Source organism: Neolamprologus brichardi, chromosome 10, assembly GCF_056152115.1.
Source record: "Neolamprologus brichardi isolate AB-2024 chromosome 10, ASM5615211v1, whole genome shotgun sequence".
In the NCBI taxonomy this organism is placed as follows: Eukaryota; Metazoa; Chordata; class Actinopteri; order Cichliformes; family Cichlidae; genus Neolamprologus; species Neolamprologus brichardi.
In genome coordinates this window covers 11847006-11873709 of record NC_142113.1, presented here as the reverse complement: position 1 = coordinate 11873709, position 26704 = coordinate 11847006, and the positions used below count along the sequence as shown (strand labels likewise).

The following is a 26704-nucleotide window of genomic DNA, read 5'->3' as shown; positions in this document are numbered from 1 at the left end:
CCTTCCGGGAGCATGTAAACATGCCAGACGCACTATTGGCCGAGGCAGAGGAGTTCTTATGCGCTGATTGGCTGGGGCAAGCCAGGCATGGATGGCAGAAGAAAAACAGGTTGGTGGTTACCATAGCCCTACAGGATGACTGCTGTCCATAGTAACACACACACACACACACACACACACAGTCCTAGACCCTCAGGACATGGTGATGGTCCCCACAGACACAGAACACAAACACACTCAGACACATGACACACCCTCTAACATCAAGCACAACAAAGGATTTCAGAGCTTGTGAAGATGGCAAGACGCTTTGCAAACAGAACCTGGCTAACAATGTAATTTAACTGTTAACAGCTAAATAATGACTCAGTTTAAGCCTTCTGATGAACAGAAATAACATCAAAAGTCAATTTAATATATGTTCTCATTGCTCTTTGAATTGATTTTGGAGTTAAATTGAATATTTCAAAAGAAACAGCAAGAAATTGGGGGGGAAACACAAGCTTCCACTTTCTTAAATTTTTACTTAAAAAATGTATCAACACCAAAAGCTCCAATATCAACAAAATATAACAAGAGCTCCCAGTCTTTCCAGTCTTGTTGCTAGGTCAGCTATCATAAATTTTAGTGTTTTTTTCCATACGGCACTTAAATATCGTGTCATTTGGAAAGATATGTTAAACCATGTCTCCCAGATAAACAAACACGTCATGTTCATAAACGGTATCAAATATGGACGTAACTTAAACTTGCATTTCATTTAATGACCACCAGGGGGCCAATAGCTGTGGTTGCACATAGACTTATGGTCTTATAGAAGTCTATAGGAAACAGCTGTAAACTCTTTGCTGCTGAGTTTATGGGCTCAGCCAGTATATCAGTGAGTTAGGTCAAAATGATAAAAATACGTTACGTCAGTCTATTTGACATGTGTTTTGCAGAAATCGTGTTCGGGGACGGGGGCGAGGTAACATACTTAAGTTGTGCTATAATTAATTTGCCTTGTATATTCGCTTACAATTAGATGACCTCCAATGCAGATATCATAGCTAACCTAATGTAGAAGGTGCTTATATGCATGCTGAAAACAGTTATAAACTCTTGGTAACCAAAATGAAATGCACAGTTATGTGGAATAAAATTATATGTCAAGATTTATGAGTAAAGCTGGAAACCGTTGCGATGTAATGCAAGTGCACAAGTCTGTTTTATTTTTATTTTCCATGTGTACCTTTTTCTTTTTTAACCTTTAAGCTCCTATAAGAAGTTAAGATTTGATCAAGCACCTGAAGCGCAGAGCCTACCGCCAAGTTTGCACTTCACTCACCAGCATTTAAGAGTGAAAGCTCTGTAAGCTGAAACTCTGCACACAGAAAATAAGTTTGATGTCATTTCACTACTGCAACAAAAGCACTTGGCTGCTTTTCAGCTCCAGTAATCGATGGCTTCTTCGTTTCAGTTTGTTTACTAGATGTAAAAGAGCCACCGAAACACACAAAGCAGAGCAAAAAGCTTCATATATTATTCACAAGGTTGTCACTGAATGAACCCAGGCGGCCACGGTTACAGTGGAAACACCAGCTGGGTTACCAGTGAGTGAGCGAGCAGCTAGCGTTATGACACGGTGACAGATTTCCCCCCTTTGCTCCTTCCAGCTGGACTCACCTAAAAGGATGAGGTTTTAACCGTATCCATATTTTAAGGTTTAACCACTTCTTCACATTCACTCCAATCGTATATATCAAAGGTAATTCATCTCTCTTTCAGAACTGAGAACAGCATCCACATTATACATCATGTCCTCCAAAGTGGATCCTGACAAGGAGATTATAAATGTCTGCTAGATAAACGGTGAAACTGTTCTTTTCCCATTAATGTTTCCAGGATCTTGTATTCAGACACCCAAACCAGGGTGGAACATTGTGCAACTGTTATGGAGAAGCTGACATGATGCCCCTTACATAAAGGCGCACTCTTGAGGACACCCAATGGGAGGAAGATGTTTGAACACAAAGCAGAGTAGCGGTTTACTGAAGAGGCAGTAGAGATGACTGCATTACATAACAACAGTGCTTTTAGGCTGACTCAGATTCTTTCTTCCCTACTGTAAGTGTGCATGTGTGAGTGTGTCTGTGTGTGCATGTGAGAGAACAGCTCTAAATGTGTTTCTATAGCTACAGCACAGACTCATCCATTTATCAACATAATGGATGAGCTTGAATGGTAGAAAGAAAACAATGCGAGACTTCATATGAAGCACAGATGAAATTACACAACACGGCTCCACTCCTACCAAGCAAAACCACTTCTCTGCCTCCACTTTTAATGCACACAGAACGAGTGCATATCAGTGTGCTAGTATCTGAATTATTAATAATGGTCTGATCGGGTATTTATCTTTTGACTGTAGTCACAGCAGATTTATTGAAATGTAGTTATGAGTACAGTCTGATTTTAAATATCACAAAGGAACAAAGGCGACCCTGTTGCAGGTTCTTGAACCTGTTGCTGCACTACTTGTGACCTTTGCATCTGTTCAGGAATTTCCGCAATTAAAATGAAAAGCCCAGGCTCCAACCTTTTACCAACAATGAATGAATGTCATCCTCACAGTGAATTGGCGATTTAAGAGGCTCGCTTGGCTTGTATTGTGTAGTGTTCTCTCTGCAGTCACACCATAGCTGACATGTTTGGAAACACTACCAGATCCCACTGATTTGGATGTGTTGCTGTTGGCATCGAGAACAGAGCTAGTGGCTATTCAAGCAGAGTGAGACTGAGAGCGAGAGAGCTGGGGAGTTTGGTCCAAATAGATTTGTAGGGAGTGATAAATGAGACATTCCCTGTTGTATTAACCTCCCCTATGAAATTCTACTGGGAAGCCATCCAAAATTACTTTGCTGTGCCCCAATTTGCTGAAGCAAGCCCTGTGACAGCCAACTAACTGCTAACATTAAACACTTAAAGACAGAACTGGGACTGCTGTTGGCCAGTAGTGAAGTCCATCCATTATAGTTTATATGCTGCTGAGGGAAACCAGACAACAAGACTGACAGTCTGTGAAAACCCCATTTGATCAGGGATGTGAGGGTTGGGTAATTCTGGGCTGATACAGATGTGTAAAAAGATATCAAACCTTTTATGTATTCAGGGTTTTTGCAAACTATGGTGTTAGACAGGTATCAAAGCACGCTGGAATAATGTGGATCAGTGCTCCGGCAACTTCATTTAATGAGTAATTAAATGGGATATGCAGGTTAACTGCATACTAACATTCACGCAAAGTTAGTAGAGCTGGGGGCAAAAGATCCGCTGTGGTGACCTCTAAAGGAAGCGGCAAAGAAGAAGACAACTGTCACCTGTCTGTTGTTTTCTCAAGAAACTGAACCTACAACATACAGTTTAGAGTCAGCTAATATAATTCTCTTTTATGTGCGGTGTTTCTGTGGAAACCTATTTGAGAGGAATCTTCAGCATCTGAGACTCAGTGTATGATTAGTCGGGAAAGGCAGCAGATTACGATCACCAGCAACATGTCATTTATTACTATCCACAAGTAGTGGCAGCAGAAACGAGAGACTGTGTAACCCATTTAACCCTCAACAAACAGCCAAATGGCCCACCATGACTCACACGGTAATATTTTTATAAGGTTTGCTGGGGCTGAAGTGACAGGATGTACCAAAAATGAGAAAAGATTTTTAATGCTCCCTCAGAGCTGCACAGAAATTTGAGCCTTCCTCACTGCGGATTATGAAAATCATTTTTGACATATGTGCATGTCCGTGCACGTGCCACATCTGCTTTGCCAAGCCAAAATGCCCGTTTTCTAGCCATTACGTAATCTGGCTTTCCTTTGATGTTGCCTTAGCAGCACGTGGAACCAAAGCGAGCCAGAGACAAGTCTAACTAATACTCTGAAGGTTACAGTGCAGGCTGACAGCGAAGCAGCGGTCAGAGACCGTGTGCCACTCAGGCTGTGGAGATAGTAACACTACAGTTCAGAGCTTTCTGTAAAAGTCAAAAAGAGGGAAATTATAATTGGCCAGTGGTTGATTCAGAGATACGTCCAGAGTAAGTTAGGTTAAAAGTGTGCAAAAGCTATATTGCTTGATTGGTGGATTATTAGCCCTGAAATGGGCAACATAAGGGTGTGCCTGCCTATTATTTCATGGCAGCTAGGATAACTCCAGCCCTGAAAAAGCAGTTAAGGACATATATGGCTATGACTTCTGTTTAAATAATGAACAAAAAACAGTTTCCAACCCAAGTTTCCATTTCATAGTTTCCATTTCTGTATAGCTGTATATGTCATATTTCTGTAAAGGTCTTTATTTCATATTCTGTATAGTTTTTTTTCCATATTTATATCCTGTTCATAGCTTGTACTCACTACAGCCTGTACATACTTATAGTTATAGAATATTCATAACATACTTCATACCGTGTACATATTACATACCGTAATAGACCCATTTCTGTAATAGACTTACATATCTATATTATTGCTAATATATATTGTAATATATCTATATCATGGCTAAAGCACTTCTGGATGGATGCATCTGGATGGACGCAAACTGCATTTCGTTGCCCTGTACCTGTGACATGTGCAATGACAATAAAGTTGAATTCTATTCTATTCTATTCAAAATGAGGAAAAACTGTTGCAAATTAAAAATGCCCTGGCACACAGAACAGTGAAAAACACATTGTAGGCCCAATTACTTTTAATTAAGGTTTCTAAAACATCTACATTTGCATTAGCGTGTAGTGTAATTAACCAGTTGGTGTAAATATTAGCAAGCTTAATGAAAAGATTTTGGCCTATGCATGCTGCATGTGAAACTCAAGTTCATTACTGTCCACTCTGTCTCTTTGGTTTAGTCACAAGCATCTGGAAAGTCCACTGAATAATTTGTGTAACCAAGGTTTGAGGGTACGGTTTTTAAGAAACCGCTAGGCCACGTGGCTAATCGAAGAACAGTCCTATTTGATATTGGAAATAATAGACGGATCTAAAACTGGGACAAACTAGCACAGAAAAAATGAGCACCTATGCATCTGTGTGTCAATGGCACAGAGTTTCAACTGAAGCAACAAAGAAATAACCAGTGATCACCAGTGTGATCTGCAGTAGTGGGTTAACTGACGGAGTAAAGGGGGAGTTAAAGACAGAAAATGGACACAGCAGCAGCAACAAAACGCCTCTAAAATCAGATCAGAGGTAGAAGAAAAACCCTTTTACTCTGCTGATGATTACATCAAAGTGATTATAAGAATCTGTGAGGAGCACATTTGAGACGGTCCTAATCAACCAGATTAGAACAATAGGAGGAAAAACAAGTAAAGAGGTGGAAAGGGTGAGAGTTTTGTTGATGTAATACACACACACACACACACACACACACACACACACACACACACACAAACACTCCAACCAACAGCCGTCTGGGAGTCTACCACTTATACTGCTGACCGAACAAATGGATGACTGATGAGAAGTCTGAGCTGGTGATTCTGTTCATGTGCTTACATTGATGTGTGCGCAAAAGTTCTCTGTGCAGCTTTTATTACATTTAGCTTGCTTAGTCTGCGTATATCTAGGTTTGTGTTTTATGACTTTCATTATTAGCAGAATATGTAGTGAAACAGAGATGCCTGTGGAAAATGCTGTCTCAGTGAGCTGTGGTTCACTCGTGCAGCTGAAAAGAAAGACTTCAGCCTCTCTGGGGACAACGTAGCTGTGGCTTCCAGCATACACTTCGCTTAGGAGAGTTAAGGATGTGTGGTCACTGCTTAACACAGTCATTAGCACAGTTTCAGAGGCTGAAGAGAAAGGGCAATTAGAGCCATGTGCTTAGTAATCCACTGACAGGCAAAAGAGGGAGCTTCAATACTAATGGTTTAGGGCAGGACTGGGTCATCCTTCATCATTAACAACCAGGTGTTTGTCACACAGACAGAGCTATTGTCAACTTGTGTTGCAACCTTTTGTAACCAAGTGGTAGAGTTGTATTAAGGAAGTATATAACCATTTTTGTAAACATTTCAAAGTAGTGGTGAATTCCCACTTCCCTTATCAGAGAAAGAGGGTCAGCTGAGAACACAGGCACACAAAGAGTATGAGGTGGATAAAGGGCAGGCGGAAATCAAAAGGATGATGAACTGACAGGTGCATAAAAAAGAGGATTGTGCCCTTTTCACTAACAATAGATGATAATAAAGCCCACTTTCAACGCTTTTGTGATGGTAATAACCTGTCTGCGAGTGTACACATGCAGCCTCATACAGAATTTGAAATGTGTTAAAGCACATCGGGTGTTAAATTCAGATGAACTCTGTTAACCAAAAATAGCAAACGTTAGAATAGTATAGAGCTATAGTATAGTATACTGTGCTGTCCCTGCTTTATTCCCCATCAACACACTTTGGAGACAGGTTTGCTTTGACAAATCTTTATAGCCATCATGTTTAGACTAAATCAAATCAAATAAAACTATATGCAAGTCCAAGAAAAATGGCTTACAGCATTTTATATGTAATACTTTAACATTGTTTTTCGGCTCCATGCTGTAGTGGTCAACATGTTTGACTTGCACACAAATGATCCTTTTTGACATCAGGGGGGAAAAAACAACAACAACAAAAAACACAAATACACACAGCCTCAGGAGGTTACAAGCCTGGTCTTAGTGTTAGTCCTTAGCCCAAAAAATGGGACACTGCATAAGGAAGGGCATAAATAAGTACTTTACTAAATCAAACAGGTCACTGTGGCATCCAATTGGGAAAAAGGGAGCAATAATATTTGTTTTAAGCTTTCCACTAGCCGTCTCAACCCACAAATGCACCTTCCACACTGAGCTAGCATTAGCTGATAGCTCTACCCTGCAGGGAGAGAAAAAACAAAAGAAAGGTAACAGTCAAAATGCTAAACTCTAGACTTCAACACAGTAGCCCAAAAACCAGTGAGTTAAATAACGAGACTATATACCCACAGATTGGTTCTCAGATTTAGCATACATACACAAGAGTGGCATTTAGAGCAGGGCGATATGACCAAAAATATTTATCACGATATACATTTGAAAATTTGCGATAACGATATAACTGACGATATAATTGACACTAGACAAAATACTTTACAATTCCACAACTTTATTAGTCCAAAAAAAAAAAAAAAAAAACCAACATCAATGTATTTTCACTTAAACAAGCAGCTGTTTTTGCATTAAAGCTATATAAAAGTTTAACAGTGCATCGTAGCTTAGCAAAGTCGTACTAAAACATTTGACAGATTTTTGAGCGCCGTGTACCACATAAAATCGTTTCAAGGTCAGTAAACACAACCAGAATTCATACATAAAGCACACGGGATTATAAGGGACACTGTCGATTTTCAGAAAAATCAAAGGATTGATTTTAAGTGTGCCGTATTTTCCAAAAAACACAGTAATAATGACGGCCCGCTAGCATGCTCTACCAAAAATAGTGCTTTGCTGTGTATCTGACGGATGAAAGCTAAACCAGTGCCACACCACTGAAGTTGCAGCATTTTTACAAACCAGTTCTGGTTCATCCATTTCATTCAACGATCCGCTTTCGCCATTCTTATTCGCCGTCGCCACCATGCTTTTTCCGCCATGTGCGTATGAAAACAAAGGCACTGCGCATGTGTGCTTTACCCATATTCTATCGCGATATTTCATTTTCTTATCGTTGCCCAACTTTATACCGGTATTACCGTGAACGGTATAATATGGCCCAGCCCTAGTGGCATTCATCTTCTCGAGCTCTTGGCAGGAACGCAAAACGTGTCTTTCTGAAATAATCTAACAACTCTTTAAAGTCTCTCTAAAAACAAACAAACAAAGCTGATCAACATGATATAAACTATGGGTAGTCTACGTAAATGCCAAGCTTTAACACCACAGCTTGGCATTTACGTTGGTATTACTCATTTCCACATCACTTCAAGTTAAAAGGAAGCCCAAAAGCCTTACAATAAAGTACCACACCTTAAATTTGTGTGATACCCAAAGAGAACCACATGTACATTGCAGTACATTAACAACATTATCACTAATGCATAAATACCTTCACTGCCAGTTAACTACTGCAAGGTCTCGCTTAAGTATCTAATCAACAGCATCGAACAGAAACCACGTTTCCCCTTTCTGTTTTTCAGCATCATTATCACACCCCCAACCCCATCTCCATCAGCCTTTCCTGTTCACACCATGTCCGCACATTAAGATATAGTAACAAAAGTGGCAAAAGACAATTCTCAAAAGGCTATTTCATGCACCCAATACACCTAAAACACACACACACACGCGCGCAACACCTCAACAACACACAAACAGCTGTGACTGCATGGATGTGTGTACTGTTGCAAAGAGCTTCACACAGCCTCTGTTCTAAATTACAACAAGCAAAAACATAGTTCGTATTCACTTTATGTAAATCATCCAAACGCAAAAAAAAAAAAGAAAAAGGAAAAGAAACAATCCAAGGTCAGACTAATTTAGGTGACAAACTAATGGGAGCAGTTTTGTCCGTTGTTTCATTAATCGACATCGTAACCTGAAAAGACACAGCTGACAGCTGCTCTCATGCAGTGTACAGTACGACGGGGGAGACTACAGCGCAGCATAAAGACTACAATAAGGAGTGGTTTAAAAATTCAGCATCAGACAGCTTGTGTCCTCGATAAGATGGAACATAAAGTTCTACCTCCAGGTTGTAAGCATGACTCACTCTGCCTCACACTATATAATCCCTGGGCTTTCCCATGCTTCTATGATTACTGGCCAGCAGAAAGCCTGACGGCAGTGGGCACGAGTTGTTGCCACTAAAAGAAGTGTGTGTGTGTGGTGGCCTTGGGTTGAATGCCTTGTTATAGACAGCCACAATAATGCACACTAATTGGAAGTCCGGAAAATGCAAAGTGTTCCCTGTGTGCAGATCGCTGGGGCTGTAACACGAACGGGCAGCGGACGAGATAGAGAAGAGGGGGATGCGGGGCAAAACACGGAGAGGTAAAGCGCACAGATAAATGAGAAGTGATGAGTGGAGAGGAGTAAAGTAATGGAGGAGAGGTACGTACTGCTGTAAAGGGTGTCGATCCAGGAGAGCCGGGGCAGGCCGCGAGCACTGAGGGGCTCCATCCTCTTTTCCTCTCCCTGTCTCAGTCGCTCTCCCTCTTTCTTATGTCTTCAGTTCTTCTCTGCAGCTGCTTTTTGCGTTTCCTTGCTTCTTTTCTCTTATCCTTGAAACGCAGCCTTCATCTCGCTCGGAGAAGCAAGAAAAACCATTTGGGGGAAAATGTCAGAAGGCACCCCGGGGTCCAACAGGCTGACAAGCAAGAGAGCTGAAGAAGGAGTGAAAGACTGAGAGGTGTGCGTCTGTGTGTGTGAGAGAGAAAACAACAGGCTGGAGACGGACACCGCCGACCGTTGCTAGGGAAAGGGAGAAGCACTCATTCTCTCTCGCTCTCTCTTTGGCTTGCTCTCTCACTCCCACCCACCCCTCCTCTCTCGCTCTTCTGATTCTGCGTGAATGCCTCATCAGCCTCACTCGCTGTCTCTCTCCCTCTCTCTCCCCCCCTCAGTGTCTTAGCAGCGTGTAGAAGCCGGAATTGAGAAGCCGTGCCTAATGACTGAAGCAGCGAGGTTTGCGAGATGTGAATCAACTGACAAAATCTCAGTTTCTCTCTTCATAAATGAAACCACTAAACCCACTAAAATCCAAAGTTGCTTTCACGATCTCCGTCTCTCCTTGCGCATCAGGTTAGCAGCTTTTTTCTTGCATGTAGATACAATTTGCTTACTCTGACTTTGTTGAGCACATCGCAGCTTGAATTTTTTATCTTGTTCTTTAAATGTAGGTAAATGTTACTCAAGTTTTAAGAGAACTCTGCCTAAGAAAGTCAGTATTAAAACAATGTTGCAGCATGAAATGCTAAGATCAAAAAACATCTTTGTGTCAGGGGTTCAGAAAACATCCTAAATATTAGCCTATTTTATAACTGCTCAGACTGAGGCTTTTTTTTTTTAAATATAGAGGAAACATATACAGCCAAAGAGAAACCACCCTTCAGAAAAAAAAAAACTGGGTTACCTTCCCCTGATAAAAGTTTAATGTTAAATCCACTGTGTGATTCTGTTTTGTTAATATAACAATAACAAAGGTAAGTATGAAAGGTCTTTCTGTGGTTTTATGAGGCAAACTAGTCGTAGCTGCACTACATGATGAGTTCAAGATCACAGCCGCTCGGCTGGGACGCACGATTCACACTTTGTGTGAAACAGAGTCAGTCATTTAGTTCAGAGAGAGAGAGAGAGAGAGAGAGAGAAACCGAGAGAGTGTGACGGGTTCACTTGTCACGGTTTAAGCTAGTTCTGTTCCCGTGGCAACGAAGAACATGAAAGCAACGCACACATGTGCATGTGTGTGTATGTGCTGTGAAAATGTGCCTGCATACTGATGCTCTGTATAAGACGATATAATACAGACTCTATGATAGATGGCAATAGAAGAACCATGGAGCCGGTCTACTGTGTGCATCACCAGGAACAATAGCTAAAGAATATTTAGAATAAATGTCTGCAGCTCAGCCACAGCTGGATTTTCGAGGACTGAAACAGATGCATAGGGACTAAATAGTTCAAAATTATTTTGAGAAGTTAAAAGGATTTATTCACTTTCCACCACTGTATCAGACTAGTTAAGGAATGTAAAGTGAGACACCTGCTCCAGTGTTTCAGAATAAACGACGGTGACAAAGAAATTATAGCATTTTATTGCATTAGAACCCAAAAAGAAGTTGGCATTTTCCACAATAGTGGCTGGGCTCTAGCGCAAAATCCAGGAAATATTAATTTTTCAATATGCAATTAAAAATGTCATGCTGTGCTTTATTGATTTTTTTGAAATTAGCAGGCTTTAATGGGCACATTAGCACATTAGGTCTCCTGTTGCTCCCTGTTCCCAGAAAAAGACCTGGCAGCATTGCCACACAGCACTATTCCTCTTCATCAGGCCCAACGCCCGGCGAGTTTATTAAGGCATGTGCTACATAGGAGGCCAATCATCGGAGACGAGCATCGTGCCAGCGACAACAAAGCCTGATATGAAACGCTCCCCTCAAACCTCAGATCTCCTCCCCCTTCATCCTCCTCTAACCAGCATGGGGGAAGGAAAGATGGGAGGGTTGAGAGGCAGAAAAAAACTTCAATTAGGACACAAAGGCTGACAGGAGGAACCCCACAACTGCTCCCTGCCTCTTCCCCCAACCTCTGCAGGCAGAGCACCTGGCCCCGAGCTCTGCTCTTTGTTAGTCTACAGCACGTGTATGTGCCAGCTGGAGGGAACGTACACGAGTTAAACGACCTGGCATCCCATGAGCCTCTCTTGGTTGTGTGTGTGTGTGCGCGTGTGTGCGTGCGTGTATCTGTCTCAAGGCATTTAATGTATTCCTGCATGTATTAATGTACATCAGGGTTATTAATGAATATAAATGTGTCATTGTGATGGTGGGAAAGCACACAGGCGTGACAAAAACCACACACAAACTCAAGGCGTACATGCACAAAACACATGGGATTATGTAAAGGGAAAGCCAAGCGGGCAGAGAAGAACACGGGGCTGGTGAGTGGCACTTCATCAAATATAGATTGATCTACTGTACAGCCTTACACCTCCTTTGTCTTAAATCTGGGCCAACAGAGACAGACACACAGACACACACAGACACACACAGATGATTTAGGGTTTTGAAAGCAAATCTGCCCACCTCCTCTTTCCAAATACCTCATCGTTCAACGGGGATAGCCAAACAAAGAGAGCACAGATGCCATGCTCAAACACACAAACTGTATTTACACCAAACTGCGTGTTCTGAAGACATTCCAGAGCTTCACAAAGCTACATTTAGAAAATATGAATAAACAGTCAAACTGTGTAATAAAAACCCATTAGTAACCGTCTCTGAACCCTCCCAAACACACAATTTCAGTCTCTTCAAAGTTCAGCACGTCAGCAATGCGTCGTTCTCTATAAAGGTTAACTTTCAACAGCAGTCCTCTACTATGTGTGTGTGTGTGTGTGTGGTTGCTGGATAAGATCTAGATTAAGGCACTCATTTTCTTTAGTGTATCCAGACAGAGATACACACTTTTTTCCCTCAAGACAGATCATGGATTGTGTTGGAGAGACACAATGTACCTTTGTGTCACAGACAACATCTACTCAGAGTTTCCCCTTAATTGGACACTTTATTTAAACAATTACATGCTTGTGTGTTACAAAAAGGCCACACATCAGTAGCCAGCACAGCATGAAATGTAGACCACACATAAAAAAACTGGATATTTAAAAAAGAAAAAATCAATCTTTGCTTTTGATTAAGTATGTCATCCCACTGTGAGCTAATGTGAACAGAGGACACTGGATGTGGATGTGTACTGTGTGATGCTCACAGGCATATTTAGGCCCTGCAGAAATCAATGGACATGCATTTGGGACAGCTTTTAACAGCTTGAACTGAAAGTAAGCTTTATAGACAGCTATTACAAAACATCAGAGAAAGCTGGAACTCAAAGTGGATAAAAAGCAAAAATTATGATGCTTTATAAAATGTAAAAGCTCATAAAACATCCCACAGCATGTCCTTTGAGTATACAACTGCACAATTAATTTCTTAATCATTCCAAAAGGTCAGCTGTAATCACTTTTTTAATTTTCCCTTTATCTTTTGCTTGGTTCGGTGTGTATTCACAACAAGGCTCTAACTAACAAGAACCTGATATATTTATTTTATTCCCCATTTTGTGACTGTTGTGTTTCCTGCACTTCACTTGAAATTTCAACAAAGATTTCCTGTCATGAAGGAGGAAGTTGCAGTGGTCGAACTGTGGTGTATTAGAGTGTGAGTGTGTAATTTGGCGGCACAGCATCCCACCAGCCAATCAAACTGCTATCCACTCCTCTCCCACCCCTCTATTCTCCCTTTTCTACCCAGATACCCCTGCCCCACCTCACTCCACCAACCCCAACCATATCCACCCCTTTTTGCTCTTCGACCCCGACCACAGACCTGCGGGGGTGACTGGGTGGAGGTGGCAGCATCTATGTGTGTGCGTCTGTGTGTGTGGTGCTACTCTTTCCCTTCAACCCCACTGGCTAACCACAGGAACGGGAACTGGCTGATGAAAATAAATTTAAAAAAAAAAATTTAAAAAAAGAAGAAGACAAGGACCAGGGTGGGAGTCTAAACCCTTCAACATCCTGATTGTTCAACAACCCCCCCACGCCCACACTTCCAGCATTCTTGGTTGATGTGCATATGTGAGTGGGGCTGCGCACGCAGGAAGCAGACAGCTGTGTTTCCAAATAAGTGAATTCAAACAAGCCTAATGAAGCACTGGCGCGAAACACACCTCACAAACATATAAAAAAAAATTGACAATAAGGACGGATGGAATTGGTGACATCAAAGCAAAAATATTCACTGAATTAAAGTGAACTCTTCTTCCAAATCACAGAGACTCTCTAAGTGGAAGCAACAATGATTCACATCTACAGATTAACTGCTACACACACATTATATTAGAATTTCACTGCAATAATGTCAGCGTTTTATTACCGTTTATTTTATTTTATTAGTTATGATATAGATGCCAATCAATAAACTCCACTACAGTTGTCTACACTGTAAGGAAGTCCAAACATGCTCCTTGGAGACTGATGATGACATTTTCTCGAGATGTGTTTTTCCCACACATCCCTTTGTTTTGGGGGTTGGGGGAGATGGCAGCAGGGATGAGCAATGACAATGCATTATTAAAAAGCCCGGAGTGCACCACTGATGAATGTGCGCCTATTAAATGAGAATGTCTGAGATCATTGTTTTATTATGTGTTACTGTCTGCTGGTCGCTTTATTTTGATGTAAAATCAAGCGCAAAAATAAGTCATTTGTCTCTCGGCCGTTGTCATAATCACTGCTTTTTTCTCGGTCCAGCAGCTCAAGGTTTTTACCAGTCCTGAAATACGGTCAGAGTCATTCATCCAACACTCAGTTCTTTGACTCCATTCCTGCTCCCTCTGTGCTCCATGAACGTGTGTTATTAAAGTAACACCAACTCTTAACAGCCCGCTATCCAATTCACAAAGCTTTTGCCTACACACACAAAAAAAGGCAACAGAACGTGTGTGTGTGTGTGTGTGTGTGTGTGTGTGTGTGTGTGTGTGTGTGTGTGTGTGTGTGTGTGTGTGTGTGTGCGCATCACAGCATGTGCTTTGGCAGGCGAGATCCACTGTCACCTTATTTGTCCTGGATCTCATCCTTAACTCCTCCACCATCCAATTATTTGGAACGACAGTGTCTAGCAGACCCCTGTGACGTGTGTGTGTGTGTGTCTGTGTGTGCTGTGTTAACCCATTTATGATAAGATAGAGCTTCCTTAAATACAATCCTTGGCATGTTTGTGTCAAGGAGACAGGAAGAGAAAGGGACAAAGAGATGTGTGTGTGCGAGGGAAATGCTGTTTATCTGGTGTCTGTCCAATCACAGCTTGATTGAGTTGATTTCCACATTGACCTCAATAGATCAAAGTGAATTCAGCTGGCATAGAATGAATATGCTCTGCCGCTAGTGCGCTCTCTGTTTCACTCACACACTCTAACACACACACACACATGCAGTGAAAACACATGTGGATTTATGCAGTTTGCAGATCATTAGTGGTTATTTCCCACATATACACAGGGAGCTTATTTCATGTGTGAAACCATCCCAGTGAGGTGACAACACAACGCTGCACAATAACACAGTTTGCCTGTTTGTTTGTACTCGACAAACCTAATTGTTGCTTAAGTTATGCCGACAAAGTGCTAAGCCAGCATCGGGTTAGCGGTAACAAAGACTAAAAGCACACGAGAACGTGGAAAGAGAGAACAGCAAAGAAATCTAAATTAAGAACTACTGCACTCTAGTGTTTAGTGTCGGTCAACACAAGCTAAGACACCCAAACAAAGACCTTCACTGTGCACACTGGATGGAAATATTGTATGAAAAGATGAGAAAATAGCTGGGCGTGTTGTTATTAGACTCTGTGTCAGACAAACTACTGAGTCTGTGAGCAGCAGTAATGAGTGGAAAGGAGAACATCTTCAACAGCTCAAGTTTGAGCACAAACCCACTTAAAATCCCATCACTTCAAACCTCTGCTGATAACAGTATCTTAAGATGGCACTCCTGCAATTTAGTGTTGCCCATAAAACTTAAAGACTCACAGGGGGGACGTTAACAGAAGAACAGACAAAATCAAAATGAGAGAGATTGAAATATCCGTCAGTATCAGTCAAGCTCTTAAAAAGCTGGGACCTACAAGTTTCCGCAACAGTAGAAAGAATATCAGCTGAATACCAATCTAAGGCTTAGTGTATTGTTTTGTATCATACCTGGATATATGACAGAATTACAGGAGCACTGCTGCACAAAGCCAGTGCCACAGGACCTGTCAGAAATATGACTGGCTCCTAGTAGTACACCAGGATTAAGCTTCAGAAGGGATGTTGGGATGATTGTTATAACTGTTTTCAGCTACAAAGCAGAGATTTACCATTTCCAATTAAGGAGAATGAATGAATGAATAAATGAACGGAAAGTAAAAGTACTGTGATTCTAGACTGTGTGTTGCTTGCTTATGTTCTGAAAAGTAAACCTGGTCAACCGATGAGATGTGAGAAACATGACATTATTTTCACACGATAACTGATTTTAACAGTGGATGCAGTAATACTGATAATGGATACTGTCTTTCGCCACTAGCTCACAGACATAAATACATAAATAAATAGTATAAATACAATTTCTAAAACACATTTGATTTTATTTTTACATAAAACTGCATATTGGACAATTTTTAAAACCTACACTTTAAACTTGATGTAAAACAAGTTAAAAAAACAAAACACACAAATCATCAATTTTATGATTTGTTTTGCATTATCTGACCAAAAGTGACCTCTTGCATTGGTCTACCATTATGTATGCATTCTTAGACTCCTGCTTTATGTAGACCCTCCTTCATTCATGTTTCTTTCAAACACTAAAGGCGGTCTTAAACATTTGATACATCTCAGCATATTATAACCTGCAGACATTGCCTTGATGAGCTCTGCAGATTCAGCATTACTTTCACTTGAATCATTAAACAAAGCAAAACCATTAAGATCACAACCTTATAAAAGAAACACTGCTGCTGTTAAAGATGTCCACACGAGGGTGCTGTAGCCATCTAGTCCACATCTAATGGACCACCTCCCACTGGTGGGAAATCCATCTAGCATTAGGTCTCATGCGGCATACCGAGATATTCAGGTTTTTACATTCCAGGGCACTTTTTGTAGAACCAGAGCAGGTACTGAAAAGTGAACCAGCATTTTTGGAAGCTGTGAGGTGTTATCAGTGGTTCACAACAACCTACTGCATTCTGTCAAAGAGAGATTCAAAAATCAAGGAATAATTCAAAATGTTAGGTGTCTGCTGCTCCATAAAGCTGCATAAATACAGTTACTGATACTGTGCAGCAGAGCTGAGTGTGCTTGATGGTTGGGCTTCAGAAAGCTTTGTTATCTAGTTTGCACTCCCCCGGAGTCAGGTTAACAGTATCATCAGGATAGAGTACCCCCCCCCCCCACACACACACACACACACACACACACACACACACACACACACACACACACACACACGAGAAGAAACCAAAGAGAGAGTGAAAGATGCTTTGTAGAACAGTAGCAGATCTCTCTCCATTCATCCTGATAAGTTTGTTTTGTTTATTGATAAATGCATGGCCAGAGAAACAAATAGCCCTGCCACACATTTTTGTACCTTTCTGCTTCAACTGAAAAATAAAACAAACCAATTATTATTAGCTGAATACACACTGGCATTGAGCTTTTTAGGATTAATGAGGACTCATTATGCTCTTGTTTTGCATTTCATATGGTGGAGGATTGCAAACGTGGACAAGTTTTAAACAGCGAGGTCAACATGTGTGCAAGTAAAACTTGTGAGCCAAAGACTGTGCTCTGCCATGCCTGGCACACAGCTTCACACAGTAAACTGTGATGCTGTAAGCACAGCAGCCCCACCCATATTATATTTCGCTTTTATGAGGGGCAGCCAATCAAAAGATCGCAGGCTTAAAGGCTGGGTGAAGTGAAGAGCTTATTTCAGACAGTAGATGAACTGAGAGAATGTACAAACAGCCAGCAAAAGATATTGATTATTTCCAAGAGCAATTCATGCAAAGCTACTTTCAAAATGGGCCTTATTGAGGGTTACTATGCACAAAAGCACAAACTGTCCATACAAAGGGAAAGAGTCTAATAAATACAGATTATATGTTTCATTAGTTTTTTGGAGTTTTTATTGGTTTTTAAAGTCTACTTTAAATTTAACCATCCATCCATCCATCCATCTTCATCCGCTTTATCCGGGGCCGGGTCGCGGGGGCAGCAGCCTAAGCAGAGAAGCCCAGACCTCCCTCTCCCCAGCCACCTCCTCCAGCTTATCCGGGGGATCACCAAGGCGTTCCCAGGCCAGCCGAGAGATATAATCTCTCCAGCGTGTCCTGGGTCTGCCCCGGGGCCTCCTCCCGGTTGGACATGCCCGGAACACCTCACCCAGGAGGCGCCCAGGAGGCATCCTTGTCAGATGCCCGAACCACCTCAGCTGGCTCCTTTCGATGTGGAGCAGCAGCGGCTCTACTCTGAGCCCCTCCCGGATGGCTGAACTTCTCACCCTATCTCTAAGGGAGAGGCCAGCCACCCTTCGGAGGAAGCTCATTTCCGCTGCTTGTATCCGCAATCTCGTTCTTTCGGTCACTACCCACAGCTTGTGGCCATAGGTGAGGGTAGGGACGTAGATCGACCGGTAAATTGAGAGCTTCGCTTTTACACTCAGCTCCCTCTTCACCACGACGGACCGGTGCAGCGTCCGCATCACTGCAGCTGCAGCACCAATCCGTCTGTCGATCTCCGGCTCCCTTCTCCCATCACTCGCAAACAAGACCCCGAGATACCTGAACTCCTCCACTTGGGGCAGAAACTCATCCCCGACCCGGAGTGGGCACTCCACCCTTTTCCGGCTGAGAACCATGGCCTCAGATTTGGAGGTGCTGATCGTCATTCTCGCTGCTTCACACTCGGCTGCAAATCGTTCCAGTGCGAGCTGGAGGCCAACAGAACCACATCATCCGCGAAAAGCAGAGATGAGATCCTGAGGCCACCGAAGTGAAAGCCCTCCGCCACTTGGCTGCGCCTAGAAATCCTGTCCATAAAAATTATGAACAGAATTGGTGACAAAGGGCAGCCCTAAATTTAACTACTTGATCTAATTTACTTAATTTATTGTTTTTTCACAAGTTTGAATGTGTAGTTTCAGTTAAGTATAACTTTGGTATATGTTAACTTACTTAATTTTACGCTTGAATAAATCAATCCCTACTTCCTTTTTGGGGGGGCGTGTTTTTGTTTGCATACAAAAATTTTGTATGCAGGAAATCCCAGTATAATAGGGTGTGTTGTGTGAGAAAAAATGCGCCAACAAGTGATCGTTACGCATGAAAACACAGCATAACACCATGAAAACTCAACAGCACCAACAAGACGCCAGGTTAAAGTCTCATCAATATAGAGAAATCACGGCAAATGTGGAGTAACGAATAAAATAACTTACAAAAAAGAAAAAGAACATAGTCAAGGAAAGTTACACAATTAGCATGGCCTGAAATTAAATCCTTGGAGCAAACAGCGCTGTCAGCGACGTGCTCTCAGTTCCTTTGCCAAGACCTCGCGGCTAAAAGAGCAATTATGACGGAGCCCCAACAGACAGCGTCTGATTCTTCAAGACTGAACCAACAGCCTGAATAAAGCAGGAGGAGTGATCCTCCTCCAGGTATAATGCTACATCGACTCCTTTAACCACTGACCCGCAGGTTCTGGGTATCTCGGGTTTCACAGCGACACTTTATACCCAACAGAAGCCACTCCTGTGACTTGAAGAGTAATTCCCTCCGCACCCCCTCACGTATCTCTACCACGGACTTTGCATTCCTGGCAAATGCTGTGAACGTTTAGATCAAGTGGTTTCAAAATGCAAAACGTTTCACCTGCTAATTGTCCATCTGTTTCCATCTCCGCTCGGCAAGAAGAAGAAGCGAAAGTGATGACTGTGGAAAATGATGTCCTTAAGAAACTGCAAACTGAGAATCTGGGTAAAGGTGTATTAACGCCGTTGCACTTCAGTGAATGCCAATGTTTCTATTCATTTTTGGTGTGCAGCTGAAAACAAACAAACAAATGCCTTGAGGTCACAGGAGGAAACAACCGATTGGGGTTGGGGGATGGGAGATGCAAGTTTAGGTCATGAGAACATGTCCTGGCAGGTGAGAAGGCTAAAAGCCTCCTTATTATTGAAGTCTATGAAAACACGCATATATTTTCAGGTTTAAACAAGGATCCCATCTGACACAGTAACACCATCAACACGAGGACTTCGCACACCAGCAGGTTGAATGTAACAGTGTTTTCGCAGCTCTATTATTGTCAACCTACATATCTGAAATTTGGAAGTGGTTACTGAAAATTATATTCTCATAACATGCTCACTAAACTGTGGTAATGCCCTGCTATAAAATAAAAGAGGGCAGACCACATATTTCGCTAGTCTATTTACCAGAAACTAAGCTTTCTAAACATGTGGTTATGAGATGCTGCATGATGAAAAAAGGAACATTGTTTTCTCAAGTTTTGTTCTCCCTTTTAGCCAAAGTCCAGGTCTGCAGACGTCTTCTGCATTTAGCTTCTGTGTGCAACATAGGATTGTGAAACGGGGTATCATTTACAAGGTAGAGTGAATCCAAATCCCTCAATTTCCTGCTTCTGCTGGATTAAAACTTGACAACTTCACAATACAGCCCGCTCACTGCGAATGAGTTCACTCGTAAAAATACCCTGATGCCACACGGCTGGTGCACAAATTATGTCAAGACTGAAAGAGTGATCAAATCTGACAGTCGCTGTAGTGTCTGTGTGAAATCTCTAATAAACTAACTGATAAATTCAGTTAAATATGTACAACTGTAAAAAAACAGCCAAACTGGTGTTCAGTCTAACATAATAGAGCATCACAACTGACTGTAGTTTGAAGGATGTTGTGTTCTGCACCTGTTAATGAAGTTTAATCAATACGATATAAATTCTAACTCACTTACATCAGTATTCTTGCCTTAATCTTTAAGCACTTATATTTCATAATGCATTTTCCATTTCTTTTTACAAGCAGCGGTGCTCGTGCTGATTCAAAAAATAAAAAACGGAATTAGGGTAATATGGATTTTGCTTCATAGCAAAGTTCAGGTTATTACATTATTATAAGCACATATAGTAGCGTTGCGCCACAGCTGAGCAACAACAAGCTTCTTACTAGTTCACTTCCCCAATATTTTCGCCCTTTAAACTACCTCAAAATCTTTAACATCATCAAGTCAAAAATCTCTAAAAGGTCTGATTATGAAATAAAACCTCATGTATTGATCCCAGTTAGGGGAATTTTTTGGCATCGCAAAATGAAAACCAGGCTTCTATAAACGGATCTGCAAAATTGAGCTTTCATTCAGAGCAAATGGAAAGTGAAACACATTTCACAGCAATTCTTCTTTGGTTTTTGGGTCACTTCGTTCTATCAAACTACAATTCACACTACATAATGTCTTGGGGTTTTTTCGTTTTTTTACTTATTATTTACGTGTAGGAACTGAAAGCAGCAGTCTCAACAGATTACATAACTTGCACCAGGATTCAGAGAAGTGAACATTAAGTACCAGGCTTACAGCGTTTTAGAAGCATGCAGAGCTCTGTGGGTCCACTATGCACCCTGGTGTCTTACCACATTCACACACACCACACTGGGGTCTCCATGGCAGCCATATCTGTCAGCCAATCATAAGTGACCTGCCTCTGAGTGTCTCTGATTTTAGATTTAGAGCAAGTTGGGTTGTTTTGTTTTTTTTTTTTGTTTTTTTTTTGTTTTTTTTTTGGGGGGGGGGGGGGTTCCCTCCACTTTTGTTAATGTTAATAAAAGAGTTGCACTGTTTCTATGGCAGCATGCAAATTGCACCTATATTAACACTGATGAGAGATAGAAATGCATCAACTATTTGTTTGGTTTAAGCCCACCCCCACCCCCTCCCCACCCTCTTTCCACACACATGAAGAAACACAAATAACACTGACACTTTCCAAAACTAAAATAGAACTTATAATCTGTTTCAGTGATACAAATTCTGTTTAAATGAAAGAGATTAGAGAGAACGATTAACAAATATCTGGTGCGCTTACTCGAACCCTACAAAGTTAAGTTATGGAGAAAAACTGACACTGGAAAGCTTGAATCTAGTTTGAATGTAACCTGTCGTTTCTTTACCAATGAAAACTGCAATATAAAGTCATTTTAAACACAACTGGCCAATTTCCTTGGAATAACTCTTGAATTGGCAGGATTTTCTCTTCTTATTTACCATACGTGGCAGTAAATTTAAAAAAATAGCTTTTGGACACTAGTTGGAAAGAATAACAAGGAAATGACATTTTAAATATCAAATTATTCTAAGCTACTTTCATACTACATTCAAGTACACACAAATGGTTCTCTCCTTTCAGCTATATGAATCAGTTAACTGACAGGAAAACCACAACTTTCAGGCTCTCCTAGATCGTGCAGGTGCTCATCTTGATTTCAACTGAGAGAAATTCATGTCTAGAAGTGAGCCTGCACTTCCTGTCCATGCATCCCCCTGTGTTAAAATCCTGCTGAGCGCAATAATGTGAAATGAAACTCGGTGAGAGAGATAGCGTCGTTGTTTGTCTCCGTGTTTGTTTAGAAATGGGTTAAATGGGGGTGAAAGTAAGGAGTAATTCAGCTCAGCCCTATCCCACAGGACATGGAAAGAAACCACTTATTACTGACTTGAGAGCACAGGGTTTTTTTTTCCTAGATTACATAAACTTTAGAAAGGTTAGCCTCTTCCTTCTCTTCTTAATGAGGAAATCTTTCTCACATAGTTGTGTCCCTGTAACAAACCCCTGAGAGGGCCACACCTTTTTTTGTTTAAGACGAACAAACAAGTCCAGGGAGCAACGTACACCTGCACCCAAAACGGTAAGCTAGTGAAAAATTAGGAAACAAAAGCAAAGATTGGATCATGGAGTCATATTATTAGAATAATGCACACAATGGTGCTACTAACTTTTTTTTTGAAATTACAAATTTAACATGCTCTCCATTTGAAATAATACACCGAACACTAAAGCCCAATGTAATGACCCCCAAATCATCTTGATGTTTCAAAGACTACTTTCACTTCTCACAGGTAGTGGTTTTCACCAGGAGGACATTGCATCACAGGGCTTTGGTTCACACGGGGCTTTGTGTCAAGTGACAACAGCTGAAGTGCGTCATTTGAAAGTGGGATTGCACTGAGAAAAATTCTGCTATGTCGAAAAAAAAAAAACCCAACAAAAAAAGAACACCACAAGTCACCGAGGCCGAGTTAGGTTTAACTAGCACAGAGGGGAAAGACGTTACACGTGCAGGTTACAAATTTTGGTTTTGCGCATGACGGTGCAAACGTAGTGGTGTCTTACTTGCAGCATGGCAGCAACTTCAAATAACATAAAACCTTCTTCACCCACAGAAGAGGAAGAGTTCTGCAGCAGATGCTATGGCCCCCACAAACTGCATATAATGTAGCCACGAGCAGAGTCTTGATGTCAAGATTATAGTTTCAGTTTGGTAAGAAATAGACGCTACTGAGACAAACCGAGACATCTACAGAACATTTTTTTACCATTTAATGCATTTAATTGATGGATCGGTAAAACATTAACAGCATCATCCAAAGCATCTTCAGCAGTGCCTAAAACCTGAATGCACTATTACCTCTGTAACAATCTTTATAAAGCGGCACTTCACTTTGGCTTTTGCCTGCATGCACGCACTTGTGCACACGCTGTGCTAGATGTACAATGAGCGCCAAGCAGCATTCGGCTTTCTTATTTGCATTGCACGTCCTGACTGTGCATTTCACGTCTCTGCTGTAGAGCTAAGGTCAAGGCTTTCGCAAACAAATACAAATTTTCAGGCCCACATCCATCTCACAAGCAGGCAATGATGCTGCAAAACCCACACCTCCTCCACCATCACAGATACATCCTGCCTGCTTCCCCGCGACGCATTCATCACCAAGGTAACACAGGAACAAGTTGAACCATAAATAGGATTTTAGCTTTGAGGACTTTGACATGGATTATTTGAGTGCTTCTACTGTGAAGAGATTTCAGATTTGATGGATATAAAAAATATATATATAAAAAAAAAACCATAAGGGTAGATCATTGAACACGATATATTCAAGATATTGATGGTGAGACCTAATATGTTTTTCCTTGTTATATTCCTTATATATAAGGTTCCAATGCAGACTGGCTACTAATCATGTGACACAAGCTCAGACTGCTCTAAAACACCCAATTCCAGGCATTTTTTCTACTGCTGAATCTGCATGACATCAAAGGAAGGAGATATTCCCAATATAGTCTCAGACACACGGCTCTGGCCGTGAGCACTGAAGTTCCACCCACTTGCTGTTTAAACCTTTTGTTTGCAAGTGACGACCTATTAGAAGAGAGCGGAGAAGACAGCAGACAAATGATGGGCTCCATTAATGCCCAGTATAGAATAAATAAAGATTACTTTGGACTGGGAACCATGTAAAACTAGTCTAGTAGAATTCAAGATTGAAAATACAGCACATGAAATGAGCAGAATAGTCTTTTTAAACATAGTAGGAATTGTAAATTTGAGACCTCAATTGGTCATTTGAGATAATCAATTGCCAACAAAAATAAATACGACTCATTTTTGGTCTTTTATTTCACAGTTTTACCTTTTAATTCACAACAACTGCAGCAAAGTAAAACGATGCTTATGCGTTCAATGGTTACGTTTATGGATGCTTTCATACTCGTAATTGATTTAGGTTTAGGTTTGACTGTACCTGTGTCTATCTTAGCTAGCCTAGGAAATTAGCATGACGGGGCAGCATGTGGGGAGAGATTACACTGATTTAAGGTTACTTTTGTTTTCTCAGGACTGGCCACCACAGTGTCAAATATTTACTTTGCAGTAAGTCGGTGCACTAGCTCGAGCTGTCAAACTGTCATATAGGTGTGAGCACCCACAGCATATGCTGAAGCTTCAGAGGCTGAGAACTGGAGATCATAGTTTTAAGAGAAGAGCACAAGCTTCCATTTACGCCACTGAAAATGGAAACAACATGACAAGCACATTGTTCCAATGCTGCACATACTACTTGGGACAGGTCTGGACAAGTGCCGCTTATCTGGAATAAGAGACAGGAAACTCAAAGGAAAACTAGAAATGTGGGTGCCGTATTCAACAATTATTTCCTAATAGAGTGACAAAACATGCTTATTCCACGGGCTTCTTTTCTTACTTAATGATAAAACAGGTGACATTTCTATTAAAAATAATAAGCATTTTCTTTATTGTGCCTTTTTTTTTTTTTTTTTTGGTGCAGTTAGACGTGAAAAGCCACATTAGAGGCATGACACGGCAAGCCTGCCTGGTGGGGAAACTGCAGTTCAATCAATCAATCAATCAAGGCTTTATTCGCCACGTGCAGGTTACCCTGCAGTGAAATAGGACACCCCCCCCCCGACCTTACACACACAACACAGACATCACATGGGGATACAGGTCGGAGATCGGTAGCGTTACAGAAAAAAAAAAAACACTGAAATATACACTACAATGGGAAAGTACAAGAGGAAAAAAAGAGACCTCTAGTCATGCTGGGCTCCTGGGAGGACAGCATGAGAACAGGAAACAAAAAACTCCTCTGTACAAAAAAGCACATAAATGTCCACAGCACAACATTATGGAACACATGACAAGCCAGTTAACCGTCAAAGAATAGTAGTATAAGAAACCTGCCAGATTTTTGGAGAAACTAAAGTTCATTTGCTCTGATGAGCAAATCTAAAGAGTGTAAGGTCAGTGGAGATGCTATTTTGAAATTTAGAGTACCTAGAAAATTATCAGAGTATGTCTTTTCCAGAAGGTTTTCATCCCAACAATAGATCTGCATCTTTTTCTCCATGTTTCCCTGAGAATCTCTGCAAAATTGGTGTTAAAAAAAAAAGAGCAGCTATAGGTACTTGTGATATATTTGAACACCATCACTAGGAGGGAAAGGACAGCAGTTATTGCTTCACTTAACAGGAATAACTTCTAACCAGTGTTTTGTCTCTGACATCAGCTTGCTGAACTTCTTACATGGAAAACTCCTTTGTTTAAAAGTTGTTGCTAGACTTTCTCAGAGCTTGCTGTTATAAGTGCCCCCACAGAATTTCAGTGCAATTCACTGCTTCTGTCTATCATGCAAGTCAGCTTTATGGAATCTCAGTTAATGACTTTAACCTCAGGCACTTTGACAGCAAGAGTTGCGATATAATTTTAGGGTCATTTTTGAATTTGCCCCTAGGCTGAACTTACCCAGGTTGGCCGTAAGCAGCCACCTGAAACCTACTTAAAGTTTATTTCCCTTAATTTGAAGAGTTTATTTCCTTTATCTGTGTGTCCTGGTTAATGAAGAGCACTTAAAAACTTGGCACAGTCACAGTACACCCTTCAAAATATCAAAGAAATCCCCAAACAAAACATAAGCCTCATTTACACCATTGTTTCTTTTTGTGGCATTATTTTTGATACGTTGGCTCCAAATATACAATATTTCACCGAAACATAAGGGCAAGGAAATCCTCCACTTGTATACCAAAGTCACTACTTAATGAAATCTCTGGCAACGCTTGCTAATTAGAGAGCCAATAAACTGACATGTTATTGAAATTGGAGAACAGATACACACAGGCTCCATAATCCAATGAATAAATAAATAATTTATGATTTTCTGCCTTTTTTCTCCTCAAATTACACAGACATTATCACATAGAGTCTTGAGTATTGGAGACCTGACCATCTAATTCTAATAACTGGAACTTCTGATAATATTAAAATCCAATAATACTGATTATTATGGATTTGAAAGTTCGGCTAACATCAGGATGAATGTTTTCCATGTGGCTGATTTATTTTCCCCCCCATTTATTTAAACTATTAATATAATTGTATGTCAGTGACATGTGTGATTTGTTATTCTTTATCGATACTGTCCAAATACTTCAAAAAGCCAAGAGTTTCCCATCGCTTTCATAACTGCAAAACATTTTCTTATTGTACATTTTGATATGGCATTCACTGAAAAGACTGAAACACCATAACGTCATGTCTTATCACTCAGTTTTTAGAGTTACTGTTATTTGCTTTAAGAATTTTTTTAACTACTGTTAGAAATAATTATCTATGTCTAACAGTTAAAGAACTTCACATTTAAATACCTGACATCTTAAAAAAAAAAGAAAAAAGAAAAAAAAGAAACAGTTACACATCTGAATGTTTTCTTTCCTGAGCTGCCAGATGCTTAACAAAGATACGTGCAATAGACAACAGAAACAGGAAATAGCCCTCTCAGAGGGCTCCTTCT

The 26704-nt window shown here is 40.9% G+C and overlaps 1 protein-coding gene across 2 annotated transcripts in view; it reads right to left on the bottom strand.

The window, feature by feature from the left end:
* Positions 1–26704, bottom strand: part of abr (ABR activator of RhoGEF and GTPase) — a 126510-nt gene that overhangs the window by 94657 nt on the left and 5149 nt on the right. The window contains exon 1 of one of the 2 annotated variants that reach the window (XM_087847178.1): positions 9113–9525. The exons of the other annotated variant lie outside the window; for it this stretch is intronic. Within the exon in view, the coding sequence (XP_087703304.1) occupies positions 9113–9173 (61 nt within the window). The 5' untranslated portion in view covers positions 9174–9525. Of the gene's footprint in view, positions 1–9112; positions 9526–26704 lie in introns of those variants that run through there. 2 annotated transcript variants of the gene reach the window in all.